Source organism: Oncorhynchus masou, chromosome 21 (assembly GCF_036934945.1).
Source record: "Oncorhynchus masou masou isolate Uvic2021 chromosome 21, UVic_Omas_1.1, whole genome shotgun sequence".
Taxonomy (NCBI): domain Eukaryota; kingdom Metazoa; phylum Chordata; class Actinopteri; order Salmoniformes; family Salmonidae; genus Oncorhynchus; species Oncorhynchus masou.
This window is the reverse complement of record NC_088232.1, coordinates 27,304,644-27,323,093: the sequence shown is the minus strand read 5'-3', so window position 1 is coordinate 27,323,093 and position 18,450 is coordinate 27,304,644. Positions and strand designations below refer to the sequence as shown.

Here is an 18,450-nt window from a genome sequence, read left to right as displayed (position 1 = left end):
CCAATAGTAAAATCGTAGAGTAAAAGCAGATATATTGGTTCTACTCCTTTTGGCCACTTTCTGGTGTTTTGTGGCAGAAAACTGAGTGGGTCGAGTAAAACACATCAACACTGTTACCCATAGATACAAAGGCTAGAAATGTTTTAACAATAAAATAATTGTGAAGCAAGCATTCAATTCCCCATCCCTTTTGTACACAACAAGCTTCCATTCCACTTATCAAAAGTGGATTCATTGCTGATTTAAGAAGAAATTGTCAACCCTGTTACTGTCAACCTTCTTGTTACCTTATTTGGCACTTGACAGGTAATAACTATAGTCAATTTGTTATTTAACCTCTTGAGATGTGAAAACATGTTTTTTTAATGAAGTTGAACATGTGCTCTTTATGACAGTGTTACAATTAGGTGAAATCCCAAACAAATTTGACCAAGTTACACTTTCCAAAATGCACCTAATTAGTGGAACAACCCATGCCTGTATACATCTAATACTGAATGAGTTATTTGAGGCATAAAATAGCCCCATTGACACAATGGTCCCATTCTGGCAGTGTGCAACAATAGACTGAGGCACATGGGGGTCACACACGCACGCACACGCGCACACACACACACGCACACACCTGTCCAGCGAAGATTCCACACACACACACGCACACGCACACACCTGTCCAGCGAAGATTCCGCACACACCGATGATGCATAGAATGTTGAACACCGCTGAGCCCACTATGGTTCCAACACCCACGTCTCCATGAGTGATGAAGACACCTTCAGGAAAGAAGGAGAAAGAGAGAAGGGGAGGAGGGAGAGAGAGAGGGAGAGAGAGGGAAAGACAGAGAAGGAGAGATTAAGAGAGTGGTGAAGAGAGAGGCAGTTATCTCCCAAATGTGATCACCTCTTAACAACATTGATCTGAAACCTATATACCAACATAGTGCATTGAACATACAGTCTACATACTACTGACTGTATTTCACCTACTTGTAGGTGGGCATGTTTGCACTTGTACAGTATGTACTGTAAGTGTGCTAGTGTGAGAGAGTATGAGCCCATCTCACCTATAATTGAAGCGAACAGCTCTGGTGCTGAACTGCCAGCAGCCATGAAAGTAGCTCCTGCCACATCTTCACTTAGGTCCAGTTTCTGACAGACACACCGAGAGAGGAAGCACAATCTCACACTGAAGCCTCATGCATCAAATATTGACACACAAACACATCACATCGACACGTCAATAACGTAGGGAGAGGATGGAGGTTGATGGCCTAGAGGAGATTGCTATTGGGAGCTCAATTCACCCACCTCACAGATCTTCTCCAATGACGTCACAAAATAGTCATCACAGACGATGGCCAAGGCCAGAAACATGTAGAGGGCCTGAGAGAGCGAGAGAGAAAGAGAGATAGATAGGGGGGTAGACAGAGGTAGTACAAGAAAAAATAGAGATGAGAGAGAGAGAAGAGTGGAGAGGGTTAAAGAGGAAATTGTGCTGTGCACAGTGAACACTCTACTATACAACATCACAGAGTTAGAATAGACACAATTAAATCAGCAACTGTACACACATCCTGCTTTCTCTATCCTGCCCTCAGAAAGTTGTCTTTCCCCCTCCCAAAGAAAAAGAAGAGTCAACTGAGGCTGCATGTTTGATGTGTCTTTTGTTGTGTAAGGAAGCGACGACAGGCTCTGCCCAGAGGGCGCTGGGGCTGGGTACAAACCAACCATGTTGTTCACAGCACTTCCCAGGACATCACCGGACAGGAAGATAACAGGTCACAAACAATGACACAGACCATTAAAAAAAAAGGTCCATCACAGAGCCGCACCACTTCTATCCCAGATGAAGACGACAGGACTGAAGATAACATAATGCCTAGTAGTGCCTACGGACCAGTACATCCCAGCAGGGTCATCTTTTTGTAAAGATATGTGCGCACGGATGGACACATATGTAAGCTAGAAACATGCACGCATATATGCACATACACACACAGTCAACAACACATGCCTGATTTACTGAACCACATGGTGTTAAACACACACACACACACATCAATCTCCTACCGCAAATATGTGCAGCAGGACAGCTCCTCTGGTGCGCTGGTAGGTGGTGAAGACATCCTCAGGGAACTCATTGATGGCTGAAAGAAAACAAAGACATCTCCGAAGTCATGGGTTGGTCTTACGACACCACAAATAGCGAAACAATAAATAAATACTGAATAAATAACTTGGGCATAAAATGGATCTGAAAAACAACAACAACAAGCAATCAACTTAATGTAAAAAAATGTAGGGCTATTTTGTCTGCAACAGTTCTGAATCAGGCATTTTGAGACTTTATAGAGTTATCCAACAATATTTGTGCTTTGATCACACTCAATGTCCTGCCTCAAAGAGCGAGAAGAGTCTGAAGGTCCTGCCTCTTTGAATCACACATTAGGAATGTGACCAAAATAGCTTTTTCCCACCTGAGGAACAATGCCAAGGTACGGCCATTTCTCTCTCAGGCTGATACAGAGAGACTCATCAATGCTTTTATTACAAGCAGGCTTGACTACTGTAATGCTCTCCTGTCTGGTCCACCCAAGAAAGCCATTGGTCAAACATACAGAATGCTGCAGCACGGGTATTGACCAAGACCAGACGGAGAGAACACATTACACCGGTTTTAAGTGTCTGCACTGGCTTGCCTGTGAGTTTTAGAATACATTTTAAGATTATTTTACAATCCATGTTTATGCACCCCAATACATGTCAGACATGCTTTTTAGTTACGTAACCAGTAGGTCCCTCAGGTCCTCTGGCACAGGCCTTTTAACTATCCCAACGTTTAGGACCAAGGAGAGAGACAGCCTTTAGTTACTATGCCCCCATCCTCTGGAATAGCCTACCAGAGAACCCAACGGGCATGATACGCTAGCACATGATGCCGTTTTATGAAAATTGTGATTTAGCAAGCTAGCTTTATGCTTTATGGGTGTTGTGGCATGAGTATGAAATTGTAATTCTGGTTGTTTAATGTTTTAGGGACTCCTGAAACAACCAGCAAACCAGGCTGTCGTCTTGTAAAACAGTGGAGGTAAAGAATCTAGCTAAAACATTTACTGCATATTGAATGCACAATTTTGTAAGCTTGCCTTGCTGATATTTGCCATGCAATGGTGATAGATGAAATAACGTACCTAGCTATGTTCTTGCTTATTGTGCAGTGGATGATAAAAATACCTGTATGCCCATGGATGTGTAGCTATCGAGCCGGTCTGTGTATCGACCCAAACGTTTAGTATACATATTAGTTCACAACATAGCTATCATAGCCAGTTGTATCAACTTCAAAACAGTCTGAATGACATTAATGTCCATGGATTGAGTAGAATATAATATAACTTTGTGCCAAGGATGCAAGTCGTAACCATGTAGTTATTACCATGCATGAGATCCCCACATTGTAGCATGTACATTTAATATATTCACTGATCACGTACTCTACCTTGGCAAATAAAGGTGCAGTTCAGGTGTGAATTTCTTGGACATATCCAGTACCAGGAGTATCACATTCCAGTCTTTGTATGATGCTGTGTCTGCACGTGAACTCAGCAAAAAAAGAAACGTCCTCTCACTGTCAACTGCGTTTATTTTCAGCAAACTTAACATGTGTAAATATTTGTATGAACATAACCAATTCAACAACTGAGACATAAACTGAACAAGTTCGACAGACATGTATCCCTGAACAAAGGGGGGGGGGGTCAAAAATCAAAAGTAACAGTCAGTATCCGGTGTGGCCACCAGCTGCATCAAGTTTTGCAGTGCATCTCCTCCTCATGGACTGCACCAGATTTGCCAGTTCTTGCTGTGAGATGTTACCCCACTCTTCCACCAAGGCACCGGCAAGTTCTCTGAAATTTCCTCCGATCCAACAGGTCCCAGACGTGCTCAATGGGTTTCAGATCCGGGCTCTGTGCTGGCCATGGCAGAACACCTACATTCTTGTCCTGCATGAAATCACACACAGAATGAGCAGTATGGCTGGTGGCATTGTCATTAGAGGTCGACCGATTAATCGGAATGGCCAATTATTTAGGGCCGATTTCAAGTTTCCATAACAATCGGAAATCGGTGTTACACTGGCAATACTAAAGTGCCTATAAGAACATCCAATAGTCAAAGGTATATGAAATACAAATCGTATAGAGAGAAATTGTCCTATAATTCCTACAACCTAAAACTTCTTACCTGGGAATATTGAAGACTCATGTTAAAAGGAGCCACCAGCTTTCATATGTTCTCATGTTCTGAGCAAGGAACTTAAACGTTAGCTTTTTTACATGGCACATATTGCATTTTTACTTTCTTCTCCAACACTTTGTTTTTGCATTATTTAAACCAAATTGAACATGTTTCATTTTATTTGAGGCTAAATTGATATTATTGAGTTTGAGTTTATTTTTATTTTTACAGGGACAGTGCACATTAATCAACTTTTCAGTAAAAGTGCCGGTTTTATCCAGCCGGCTAATTTTCAACCGCAGTCCCTGTGCAGGTTATTAAAAACAATTACAATATAGACAATAGCAACATAGAACAAGCAAGACATAGCAACATAGGACAAGCAAGACATAGCATACAGACAGAGCAACATAGGACACGCAAGACGTAGCATACAGACAGAGCAACATAGAACAAAAAGCAGCAAGACAAAATTCTTAAAAGCAACAAAGTGTTTCCACACCTCACAAGCTACAGACAACAGACAACATGGAAAGCGGCAACACACAGCTAGGGACCATGTTCACAAATCTGATTGACCTTTAGCCATGTCTTCAAGCATTTTGTGAATGTGTGATATGTGGTGCAGTTATGTGTGTCTGATGGCAGTGTATTCCAGACATGGGAAGCTCTCACAGAGAATGCAGATTTACTAAAGGTGCTTTTCCTTAGGGGAACTATACAGTCACCTCTCATGGCAGACCTTGTGGATCTGCTGCCATATGTCTGGGTTTTCTGTTTAACAAAAATATTGAGTGGAGGGGGAGCCAGGCCATTAAAGATCTTGAATACAAGACATGCGTCGGTGTATTGCACAAGATTTTCCCAACTCAAGAGCTCATGCTTTCTAAGGATGTGACAATGATGATGGCTATTGGGCTTCCTATCAAGCACTTTGAGAGCCTGTTTGTAGACAGACTGAATAGGTTTTAATGTTGTACAGCAAGCTTGGGCCCAACTAATCAAGCAGTATGTTAAGTGGGGGAGTATCATAGAGTTGAAGTACAGTTTTGCTACCTCTGTAGTCAAACAATTTCGTATATATCGGAAATTAGCTAGGTTGAATTTAGTTATTTGAATTACCTTTTTCACATGCTTTTTAAAAGAGAGGTTGGAATCAAGTATGATGCCAAGGTACTTAAAATCGGATACCATCTGGAGCTTCTCCCCTGACACATAGACATCTGGCTCAGTAGCATCTGTTGCCCTCTTTGTGAAGAACATGCAAACAGTTTTTTTTCACATTGAGATGCAAACACGAGTCACTGAGCCACTTTGTAACCTGGACCATTACAGTAGTAAGTTCTTGTGCAGCTTGTTGTTTGCTCTTTGCATGCACATATATCACTGTATCATCTGCATACATTTGAACTTCAGACCCAGTACAGACAGAAGGCAGATCATTAATGTACAGGCTGAACAGGAGGGGCCCCAGTATTGACCCTTGGGGCACGCCCACATCATAGCTACGAGTGGGCGACAGCTCATTGCTCACTCTGACACACTGAGTTCTGCCTTCAAGGTATGATTTCATCCATCTCAAGGCATCAGGGGAAAAGTTGAACTTGGACAATTTTGTGATGAGAATCTCATGGTTAACAGTATCAAAAGCCTTCCTTAGGTCCAGAAACCTAAGATGTATTCTATTAAGTTAAAATACGTGTTCATTCAGTATTGTTGTAATTGTCATTATTACAAATAAAAAATTTAAAAAACGGCCGATTAATCGGTATCAGCTCTTTTTGGTCCTCCAATAATCGGTATCTGTATCGGCGTTGAAAAATCAGAATCGGTCGACCTCTAATTGTCATGCTGGACGGTCATGTCAGGATGAGCCTGCAGAAAGGGTACCACATGAGGGAGGAGGATGTCTTCCCTGTAATGCACAGCGTTGAGATTGCCTGCAATGACAACAAGCTCAGTCTGATGATGCGGTGACACACCACCCCAGACCATGACGGACCCTCCACCTCCAAATCGATCCCGCTTCAGAGTACAGGCTTCGGTGTAACGCTCATTGCTTCGACGATAAACGTGAATCCTGCCATCACCCCTGGTGAGACAAAACCCCAACTCGTCAGTGAAGAGCACTTTTTGCCGGTCCTGTCTGGTCCAGTGACGGTGGGTTTGTGCCGATAGGCAATGTTGTTGCTGGTGATGTCTGGTGAGGACCTGCCTTTACAACATGGCCTACAAGCCCTCAGTCCAGCCTCTCTCAGCCTATTGCGGACAGTCTGAGCACTGATGGAGGGATTATGCATTCCTGGTGTAACTCGGGCAGTTGTTGTTGCCATCCTGTACCTGTCCGCAAGGTGTGATGGTCGGATGTACCGAACTTGTGCAGGTGTTGTTACACGTGGTCTGCCACTGCGAGGATGATCAGCTGTCCGTCCTGACTCCCTGTAGTGCTGTATTAGGCGTCTCACAGTACAGACATTGCAATTTATTGCCCTGGCCACATCTGCAGTCCTCATGCCTCCTTGCAGCATGCCTAAGGCACGTTCACGCAGATGAGCAGGGCCCTGGGCATCTGTTTTTTGGTGTTTTTCAGAGTCAGTAGAAAGGCCTCTTTAGTGCCCTAACTTTTCATAACTGTGACCTTAATTGCCTACTGTCTGTAAGCTGTTAGTGTCTTAACGACAGGTGAATGTTCACTGATTGTTTATGGTTCATTGAAGAAGCATGGGAAACAGTGTTTAAACCCTTTACAATGAAGATCTGTGAGGTTATTTGGATTTTTACGAATTATCTTTGAAAGACGGGGTCCTGAAAAAGGGACGTTTCTTTTTTGCTGAGTTTATGTAATACAATTATACACTTCAACAGTGTTTACCAATCTTGGTCCTGGGACATCAATGGTTAAACATTGAAACTAATAGACTAGAAACAGGATTTAACTAGTTAAAGGCTGATTTGTAATTCATATATACAGAAATATAATTTAAAAAAACAGTACACTACACTTCCTACGCATCTGTCACATCCTGACCTTAGTTCCTTTTGTATGTTTCTATTTTAGGTTGGTCAGGGCGTGAGTTGGGGTGGGCATTCTATGTTTTTGTTCTATGTTTGGTATTTCTATGTGTTTAGCCTGGTATGGTTCCCAATCAGAGGCAGCTGTCAATTGTTGTCTCTGATTGAGAACCATACTTAGGTAGCCTGTTTTCCCACTCTTGTTTGTGGGTGGTTAATTTCTGTTTAGTGTCTGTTCACCTGGCAGAACCTTTTCGTTTTCTCTTCGTTGTTATTTTGTGTAGTGTTCAGTTTTTCAATTAAAATATGATGAACACTTACCAAAGTGCATATTGGTCAGATCCTTCTTACTCTTCCTCAGATGAAGAGGAGATTCGTTACAGCGTCATGCAAAAACTCTAAAACCGGTTCATCTCAAGGACTGCTTCGATAACGTGGATTCCGCATTGCGTCCAACAACAACATTGAAAAAATACGCTGATTTGGTGAGTGAGTTCATTAGAAAGTGCATCGGCGATGTCGTACCCACAGCAACTATTAAAACATTCCCAAACCAGAAACCGTGGATTGATGGCAGCATTCGCGTGAAACTGAAGGCGCGAACCACTGCTTTTAACCAGGGCAAGGTGACCGGAAACATGACCGAATACAAACAGTGTAGCTATTCCCTCCGCAAGGCAATTAAACAAGCTAAGCGTCAGTCTAGAGACAAAGTAGAGTTGCAATTCAACGGCTCAGACACACGAGGTATGTGGCAGGGTCTACAGTCAATCACGGATTACAAAAAGAAAACCAGCCCCGTCGCGGACCAGCATGTGTTCTTCCCAGACAGACTAAATAACGTCTTTGCTCGCTTTGAGGACAATACAGTGCCACTGACATGGCCCGCTACCAAAACCTGCGGACTCTTCTTCACTGCAGCCAACGTGAGTAAAACATTTAAACGTGTTAACCCTCACAAGGCTGCAGGCCCAGACGGCATCCCCAGCCGCGTCCTCAGAGCATGCGCAGACCAGCTGGCTGGTGTGTTTACGGACATATTCAATCAATCCTTATCCCAGTCTACTGTTCCTACATGGTGGTAGGCTTGATTACCAACAACGACGAGACGGCCTACAGGGAGGAGGTGAGGCCCCTCGGAGTGTGGTGTCAGGAAAATAACCTCACACTCAACATCAACAAAACAAAGGAGATGATCGTGGACTTCAGGACACAGTAGAGGGAGCACCCCCCTATCCACATCGACGGGACAGTAGTGGAGCGGGTAGTAAGCTAAGTTCCTCGGCGTACACATCACGGACAAACTGAATTGGTCCACCCACACAAACAGCATTGTGAAGAAGGCGCAGCAGCGCCTCTTCAACCTCAGGAGGCTGAAGAAATTTGGCTTGTCACCAAAAGCCCTCACAAACTTCTACAGATGCACAATCGAGAGCATCCTGTCGGGCTGTACCACCGCCTGGTACGGCAACTGCTCCGCCCACAACCGTAAGGCTCTCCAGAGGGTAGTGAGGTCTGCACAACGCATCACCGGGGGCAAACTACCTGCCCTCCAGGACACCTACACCACCCGATGTCACAGGAAGGCCATAAAGATCAAAGGACAACAACCACCTGATCCACTGCCTGTTCACCCCGCTATCATCCAGAAGGCGAGGTCAGTACAGGTGCATCAAAGCAGGGACCGAGAGACTGAAAAACAGCTTCTATCTCAAGGCCATCATACAGTTAAACAGCCACCACTAACATTGAGTGGCTGCTGCCAACATACTGACTCAACTCCAGCTCACTTTAATAATAGAAATTGATGGGAAAAAATGTATCACTTTGAACACTGCCACTTAATATAATATTTACATACCCTACATTACTCATCTCATATGTCTATACTGTACTCGATACCATCTACTGCATCTTGCATATGCCGTTCTGTACCATCACTCATTCATATATCTTTATGTACATATTCTTTATCCCTTTACACTTGTCTGTATAAGGTAGTAGTTGTGGAATTGTTAGGTTAGATTACTCGTTGGTTATTCCTGCATTGTCGGAACTAGAAGCACAAGCATTTCACTACACTCGCATTAACATCTGTTAACCATGTGCATGTGACAAATACAATTTGATTTGATATCTAATGCCCTTCATCTGCATTGATCTGATAAACAGGATAGGTGTAGTATTTTATCAAATGAGAGACTTCATTTCATCCAGTAGAGAATGTGAAACACTTTATTGAAAGCAGTTCATTATCCAAGTGTTATAAAATACAAGCATTATAAATACTATAATTGTAATACTATAAATACAAGTTCAATCTGTACTTCAATGCACATCTGTTGTGCATTATAAAAACAGAGGAAGAAAGAGGAGGTGGCGAGAGGTGTAAAAGACAAAGGGAAAGAGGTAAGAATATAGGAGCAGGGAAGGCAGCATATGATTAATGAATCACAGTGCAACCCAAATATTCTCTCACTTCATCACAATTACATAATAGTGTCTCTAGTCGGCCCGAAGGTTATCTTAAAAGTGGGTGAGGTGGCAATGATGGAACTGGGGGTTGGCATCCACATCAAAACATATCCGCAGACGAGAGACAGATGGAGAGAGATATAGCATGTTTATGCCTTGTGTTAGAATGTTTTATTCTAACATTGTTAGTCAGCATAATAATCAGGAGGTGAAATGCAAAACTGACCTTGGATCATTAACTCTGGGACTACTGCATCTCTATCTGTATTTCAATGTAAAGCTTCTCTTTAATAATACTTTGTGTTGACCTGACCAAGTGCCATCTCACCTCTGATCATCCTGTGGCCTCTATGTAGCCAGTTCAGATGCGGGATAGGTTCACCGACACTGCTGATATGACCTAGAGGATTTATAGAGAAGAGGAGAAGGGGATGTAGTGAAGGAGATAGACTTATTGAGAAAATAAGGTAGTTAACGGGACAGTGTTCAAAAGGAAACTGTGTGTGTGGCCTCATCTGGTGTCCATGCCACACTAAGTGGCTGCAGAGCACTTTATGCTGAAAAACATCAACGGACACACAAGGACAAACAATATAGCGTAGTTATAGAAATAATGAAGTGTCTTACTATTCTCCATGGGTGGCCCTCTTGCCTAAGGTGGAAGGAGCCACAGTTATACACCTGAGCCTGCTTACTGCACAGCACAGCACAATCAATCAATCAGATTGATACATGAGTGTGTAGGTGTGGGTTATAGGGTGTCTAATTGTTCTACATGTTTTCAATATGGGTGATTTAAAATAGCCAGTTTTTTTTTTACAGACATCACACCCTTACCCAAGAAGCAGAAATAAAAGGGAGAGAAACTGGGAATTGAATAACTGCAGTTGACATAGCTAAGTAAATGGAAGAATACTCTTATTGCAATGTGAATGGCTCTTAAAATAGCCTTTGGTTGTGCATAGTGTAGTCTATGGTGTTGCCAGGGAACAGCACCCTCTTTGAAGAAGTAGGAGGTGAAGATCACCAGCACACAGATTGCCTCTTGCTGCGTTGTTGGACCCCATCCTTGAAACATCCTGCAGAGCAGCAGACTTCTCCTCGTGGCGGCGAGCTGCAGATCCACTCCTGGTCCTCGTGTCCATCCTCATGAAGTTATGCAGGACACAGGTAGCCTTCACACACCTGAATTCCTCCAGGAGGCAGTCCCAGATAGCCCTGGTCACCCAACCTTGCAATGCTCTACATGCTAAATGACTTAAATGTAATGTAATGTTAATTGTAGGCAATCGCTTTGAAGGAATCTCCAGTTACAAGGTATCTGTAGGAATATGGAAGATAAAATTGGATTGATAGATGCATGGGCACACACGTGCATGTGTAGGATCATATCAACAGCGGGATCATATCAAGGATAGCATAACAAATGAATACATAAACAACGCTTGAAGCTTGATGACGAGTCCCCAGGACCAGGACTGAGAACCACTGCTCTTCATTGGGATCTCTTCATATGTAGACAGGCTTTCAGAGCTCTCTTTATCTGTGGACAGAAAGCCCCAAGAAACAGACTTCATTATAGTCTAATTACACCGCAGTGAATATTATGTTACTATTACCTCCATCCTCACCTCTAGGGACAGGAACTACACAAAAGTACCTGCCCTATCCAGAATAGCCTAATCTCTCACTGACAGTTGGGGCTGCTATCCTTTCACCCTCCTCCATGGCTGTTAGCTAGCTAGCTAGCTAGCTACCTACAAATGCATTTGGAGTTCGTTTTTTAGTGATAAATACACCAAGATAGCTAGCTAATATGAAGTTAGGTAGATGGTTATATTTCATTCACTTAGCTAGCTATCTATACAGTATGTGAAGTTGGCTAGATAGCTAGCTGGCCAACTAGTTAGCTCATTTAGCAGCTCATTTGAGTTAGCCTGCACTGTAGCTAGTTAGCTAATAATACATAGGTTATTTTACATTTTCAAAATGTATCTACTTACTTGAATAGGTTCTCCCAGCCATGTGGACAATTGGAAACAGGGCATCAAAGTTTGTTTGTCACCAGAACGTTTTAGAGGATATTACTATTGAACTATGTACCCATTTAATAACCAGACCTTCATACAAACTTGCTATGCTGAATTCTTGACGAACAATCGAACATGCTGCCATATGCTGCCAGCACGCCCACACCAACAAGCGAGTCACAATGGGCAGCCTAAGTGGCACGTGGAAATTTCCTGCATCTAGTGTACATTCACCATAAAGGGGGCCGAAACTGTGGACATATTTAAAAGGGATCTTAAAACACACCTTTTTAGCTCTGCTATTCCTTTTTAGTATTTAAGTTTTTATTGTTATTCTTTTGTTTTTTATCCTCTGTTTGTTGTGTAGTAAATATTTCAGTTTTTATTTGTATTGTTTTTTATGCATGTTTATTTTCCTGTGAAATACATTGTGTTTCAGCAATGGCTGAAATGTGCTATATCAATAAAGCTTGATTGTATTTGATTTGACAGGGTGAACTTGAGTCTTAACCTGCATCAAAGAGTTTAGGTAAGTCTCAGTCTCAGTATTCCAGCTCCCAGAGAAGGCTGGAATAGCTCGAGCTTTGTGGGTGAGTCCGACTCCTGCCTCTCGAGCTGTGTGGGTGAGTCTGACTCCTGCCTTTACAGCTGTGTGGGTGAGACTGACTCCTGCCTCTAGAGCTGTGTGGGTGGGTCTCAGTCCTGCCTCTCGAGCTGTGTGAGTGACTCTGACTCGTGCCTCTAGAGCTGTGTGGGCGAGTCAGACTCCTGCCTGTAAATCTGTGTGGGTGAGTCTGACTCCTGCCTGTAGATCTGTGTGGGTGAGAGCCATGCTACACCACAGGGTGATCTCCCTCAGGAGCGGTGAGCTGTACTAGGTTAGGCTCTGTTGCCCAAACGGCCCATCTGTTCCTTGATCGGATCAGTGGCCTCTTCGGCCCCCAGTCTCCTGAGACACAGAGACCCAGCGAGTTCCATGTGTGTCTCTGCAACCTCTCCAACCAATGACGTCATTACCTTTGTCACCATTCTCTCTCTCTCTCTCTCTCTCTCTCTCTCTCTCTCTCTCTCCACATCATCCATAACTGGCATCTCTCTCTCTTCATCTCTCTCTCCCTCTCCATATCATTCATAACTGGCATCTCTTTCTGGTGGGTTGGACAGAAGCCCACTAGACACAAGATGCCCACCAGGGATACAGAAGGGATACATACAGTATGTGTGTACTCCCAACTCCAATCAAACCACACACACAATGTACAAATACACAGCTAATGGACAGACCTCATCTTCAAAATAATCTAGGCCGATCAAAATAGTAGCAAATGAATATATCTGTAATTAGCAAGTCATACATAACACTTCAAATCGAATGCTGCAATTCAAAATATTATACTGTACTGACTGAAAATACACTACAGTATATGTATTACAGTATATTAATTGTTCATTCTTGACTAATGTACATTATTATCAACAGTACAGTAGTATACTCTAGCATCAGATTCCATTGCAGCCGTAGCGGCAGCAGTAGCAGCCTCCCTCACAGAGGCATATATCAAATGGTGGGGACACTGTCACCTTGATCACATTTCCAGCAGGCCCTCAGCAGCCGATACCTTTCCACACCCTCCACCATAACAGAGGACAGGCCTCAAGGTCACAGAGAGGAAGGGAAGAGAAGATGGGAAGAGAGGAAGGGAAGGAGAGCATCTCTGTGAGCTAGAAGCTAGCTATCGTACAGCGTAGCGTCATCAGCAGCACACTGCTCCAGTCCACAGAGCGCTCACACAGCATTTTACTGTCACACCACTAGCACTGTCTGATAGCCTCACTGTGATTCAACCTGACAACTTATGCCATTTGGAGTCTTCTTTTTGATAGAGTGTGTTCTGAATTGTTATATAAACTAGAGAGAGTTCAGCTGTTTGGATTTCCCATATCGACTACAGCGTATAAATAAACAGATTCAGGTTGATAAATGTATTGAGAGTAGTTAGTAAATTAAGCGTTTGTATCATAGCCTAATGCTTTGCGATCTGCCTTGTTTTTTAAAAAGTTGTAAAAACATTTTTTTTTAATTCTCACCAATTTCGTAGTATCCAATTGTTAGTAGTTACTATTTTGTCTCATCGCTACAACTCCCGTACGGGCTCGGGAGAGACGAAGGTCGAAAGACATGCGTCCTCCGAAACACAACCCAACCAAGCCCAGCGCGCATCCAACCCGGAAGCCAGCTGCACCAATGTGTCGGAGGAAACACTGTGCACCTGGCAACCTGGTTGGCGTGCACTGCGCCCGGCCCGCCACAGGTGTCGCTAGTACGTCATGAGACAAGGATATCCCCACCGGCCAAAACCTCCCTAACCCGGACGATGCTAGGCCAATTGTGAGTCGCTCCATGGACCTCCCGGTCGCGGCCGGCTGCGACAGAGCCTGGGCGGTAACCCAGAGTCTCTGGTGGCACAGCTAGCACTGCGATGCAGTGCCCTCGACCACTGCGCTACCCGGGGGCCCCTGCCTTGTTTTTTTAACCTAAACATAGAGTAGCAGTCAAAAGTTTGGACAATGTCACGGATCCCCGCGGTACTGCTGCTCATTCCGTTCACCCGCTCCGGAGGTCTACATCACCGGCCTTCTAGGTGTCACTGAACTGGATCATCACCACCAAACCACCAAATTTTAAAAACCTCTTAGGTATTCCTGCGCCGGTCTCCCATCCTTATGCAATGTGACAAACACACCTGCTCATTAAAGGGTTTTTCTTTATTCTTACTATTTTCTACATTGTAGAATAATAGTGAAGACATCAAAACTATGAAATAACACATGGAATCATGTAGTAACCAAAAAAGTGTTAAACATATCAAAATATATTTTATACTTTAGATTCTTCAAAGTAGCCACCCTTTGCCTTGCTTTGCACACTCTTTTCATTCTCTCAACCAGCTTCATGAGGTAGTCACCTCCCAGCTGAAAAAATGTGAAAACCACTGCCCTAATTATGGAAGTGCCTACCTGTGTGCTTTGTGGGACAACTATGCTACCAGCTACTGTTTCTGTGTGTGTGAGACTCTTCCGAAGGAGGCCTTGGGAATGCATCTCCCACACGTCCATTGGCCTGCTGTGTGCGTACAGAACGAAAATATGGACTCGGGGTTCTGTGACTTTAACAACGCTGTCACCAAGCAGTTCACCCTGAAGGACAGATGAATGGACTAAGGTAGGCCTAAATGCATGTTCCTTTGCAATTTGCAGGTTAGGCTTATGTTGAATGAAATGAGAATAAACATCCCTTTGATGCATTTGATTTATCAAGCTGGAATACATTTTTTTTTTACATTTTGAACTGCATTTTTCAGTCATTTCAATTGTTGATATCAACATTTTGTTAGAAGCTTTTTTATCATATACTGTATGTGTGTGTAATAATGTCACATAATAATATTATTATGTGTGTGTTTGCGTGTGCCACGTACGGTGCATTGGAAGAATTCTAAATCCATTGTGAAAGACTATGGAGTTTTCTTTGCAAACTATTTGGATCAAATAATGCCCATATTGGTATTTTAGTGCCACCTATTGGTTGTTACTGTGGATGCTACATCGGTCTAAGCTGAGCTGAGTTGAGTCGTGTGTCATTTTGTCAGATGATATGAAATATGCCACCATTGTAGGCTATCGCTTGTGTATCTTGGCTACATTGGTATTTACATTTGGTGAAAATTAGTTTTCAATTTCAGTTAATAGCCTATGCCACTCTCGTTGTTGAAGCTATCTGTTGTATGGTGAACTTAGGCTTTATCAAGGTTTATTTGTGAGTAAATCTGGCTTCGATAATTGCCAGTGCCTACCCAGCCACTGAGCTCACAGCACGTCAATGGCCCTGACCTCCAGGGTGACCCCATTGATTTTGTTAGTCACTCTAATTCAGATATCATATGAACATGACATAAGTCATAGCAAAATGTGTAGAACGGTAGGAAATTAGCTTTAAAACTGCACATTTTTCTCTTCACACCACTGGCAAGAAGGGGCGCACTAACATATTTTGTCTGTGAGGTGGGGGTGCCCCCAAACCAAATCTTGCTTAAAGCCCCAAAAGGCTAGAGGCTCTTCTGCCTCTCTTTAGCACTCCCATTACCAGGATCCTCCAGGATGCTCCTGCCTCCATCTGACAGGTGCTCCATTAAAAGAAACCCAACCAGCAGTGATCAATAATTGAAAACAACACCATTACTCTCTCTGTTGTACACAACAGCCAGCCAGCACATTCAGCTAGTTAGTGTCTTACAACAACAAATGTAAAAAGACAAACATACAATCAAGAAGTTAGGTTAGGACACAGTCGTGTGTGTGTGTGTGTGTGTGTGTGTGTGTGTGTGTGTGTGTGTGTGTGTGTGTGTGTGTGTGTGTGTGTGTGTGTGTGTGTGTGTGTGTGTGTGTGTGTGTGTGTGTGTGTGAGCACATGTGCAGATACAGTCACATCCAAAAGTATTGGCACCCTTGATAAAGGTTAGCAAAAAATACTTCATAAAATAAATAAGATCATAGCACCCGGTTCCAATCCAAGTATCAATGCCTTTTAGCAAACTCCAGACATTTACATTTGTTGGTTACTCTCAATCAAGGCTTTTTTATAGCAACATTTACAAACAACCTATTGGCATGGAGGTGGCGTCTAATTGTGGATATGGACCCTTGGTGACCCCAATATACGACCAAGTTCTGTAATTCTCCAACTGTGGCCCTTGGACTTTTCTTGGCCTTTCAAACCACCTTTCTGACTGTAGGTGTTGACAAAATACATTTGCATCCTTTACCAGGCAAGTTTGTCACTGTTCCAGTGGGTTTAACCCCTTTAGGTGACCGAGCTAGAGCGGTGTTTGTCACTGTTCCAGTGGGTTTAACCCCTTTAGGTGACCGAGCTAGAGCGGTGTTTGTCAGACCATAACACATCCCTAAATCGGTCTTCTCACAAAATCATCTGTAGCATCCGAACAGTTTATTATGACCCCTCTATTGAAGGATGAGCCTCTCAGAAACAGTGGTGTTTTCCGTTTTGATCTACAACCCCAACAAGTGTCTTGAGACTTGTCTGAAGTCTGTACAGCCAATCTGCCAACTTCTGTCTGTAGCGTCCGAACAGTTTGGGCTACACACTAATATGAAGTGAGACTCTCACGAACATGTACAGAACCAGTCAAAAGTTTGGACACACCTACACGTTCAAGGGTTTTTCTTCCCCTTATGTATTTGAGCCAATCAATTATGTTGTGACAAGGTAGGGGTGGTATACAGAAGATAGCCCTATTTGGTAAACATCCAAGTCCATATTATGGCAAGAGCAGCACAAATAAGCGAAGCGATATGACAGTCAATCATTACTTTAAGACATGAAAGTCAGTCAATCTGGAAAATTTCAAGAACTTTCAAAGTTTCTTCAACTGCAGTCACAAAAAACATGAAGCGCTATGATGAAACTGGCTCTCATGAGGACCGCCACAGGAATGGAAGCACCAGAGTTACCTCTGCTGCAAAGGATAAGTTCATTCGAGTTAACTGCACCTCAGATTGCACCCCAAATAAATGCTTCACAGAGTTAAAGTAACAGCCACTTCTCAACATCAACTGTTCAGAGGAGACTGCGTGAATCAGGCCTTCATGGTTGAATTGCTGCAAAGAAACCACTACTAAAAAGGACACCAATAATAAGAAGAGACTTGATTGGGCCAAGAAACACGAGCGGTGGACCAGTGGAAATCTGTCCTTTGGTCTGGTGAGTCCAAATGTGACATTTTCGTGTTACAACTGCTTTCTTTGTGAGATGCAGAGTAGGTGAACGGATGATCTCCGCAATCTTATCCTTTGACTGGTTCTGTACATGTTCGTGAGAGTCTCACACATATTAGTGTGTAGCCCAAACCTGTGATCTTTACACCAGCAAAAACAAAATAGTTTGCACAACACAACAAGGAAATTACTCAACCATAAATAAATAGGTTATTAGTAGGTTAAAATGTACTTGTCACAGACAAACGACTTGACATGCTGCCATCTTGGATTGATTCACTTTGAAGAATCTAAAATCTAAAATATATTTGAATTTGTTTAACACCTTTTTGTTTTGTTCTATGCCCACAGGCCTCACAAGACCAGTCTGAGGGTTCCCTGGTACCAGTTGAAAAAAAATCATGCAAGTATATAAGGAGACTGTTTAGTTCCAAAAATATTATTGCCTTAATAGTGGTAAGTGGTGTATATACAGTGCCTTGCGAAAGTATTCGGCCCCCTTGAACTTTGCGACCTTTTGCCACATTTCAGGCTTCAAACATATAAAACTGTATTTTTTTGTGAAGAATCAACAACAAGTGGGACACAATCATGAAGTGGAACGACATTTATTGGATATTTCAAACTTTTTTAACAAATCAAAAACTGAAAAATTGGGCGTGCAAAATTATTCAGCCCCCTTAAGTTAATACTTTGTAGCGCCACCTTTTGCTGCGATTACAGCTGTAAGTCGCTTGGGGTCTCTATCAGTTTTGCACATCGAGAGACTGAAATTTTTCCCCATTCCTCCTTGCAAAACAGCTCGAGTTTAGTGAGGTTGGATGGAGAGCATTTGTGAACAGCAGTTTTCAGTTCTTTCCACAGATTCTCGATTGGAATCAGGTCTGGACTTTGACTTGGCC

At 43.0% G+C, this 18,450-nt stretch overlaps 1 protein-coding gene and 1 long non-coding RNA gene across 3 annotated transcripts in view; both read right to left on the bottom strand.

Moving 5' to 3' along the window:
- LOC135508037 (sodium/potassium/calcium exchanger 4-like) overlaps positions 1-18,450 on the bottom strand; it is a 72,273-nt gene that overhangs the window by 10,647 nt on the left and 43,176 nt on the right. For both annotated transcript variants that reach the window (XM_064927936.1, XM_064927937.1), the window contains exons 3-6: positions 2,070-2,146; positions 1,308-1,382; positions 1,064-1,148; positions 670-773 (exon numbers count right to left, since the gene is read on the bottom strand). In XM_064927936.1, coding sequence (XP_064784008.1) covers positions 670-773; positions 1,064-1,148; positions 1,308-1,382; positions 2,070-2,146 — 341 coding nt within the window. The remainder of the gene's footprint in view (positions 1-669; positions 774-1,063; positions 1,149-1,307; positions 1,383-2,069; positions 2,147-18,450) is intronic.
- On the bottom strand, positions 9,470-11,125 carry LOC135508038 (uncharacterized). The gene is made up of 2 exons (XR_010450744.1): positions 10,054-11,125; positions 9,470-9,806 (listed from the first exon to the last, which is right to left on the bottom strand). It is a non-coding gene; the product is annotated as an uncharacterized LOC135508038 (long non-coding RNA).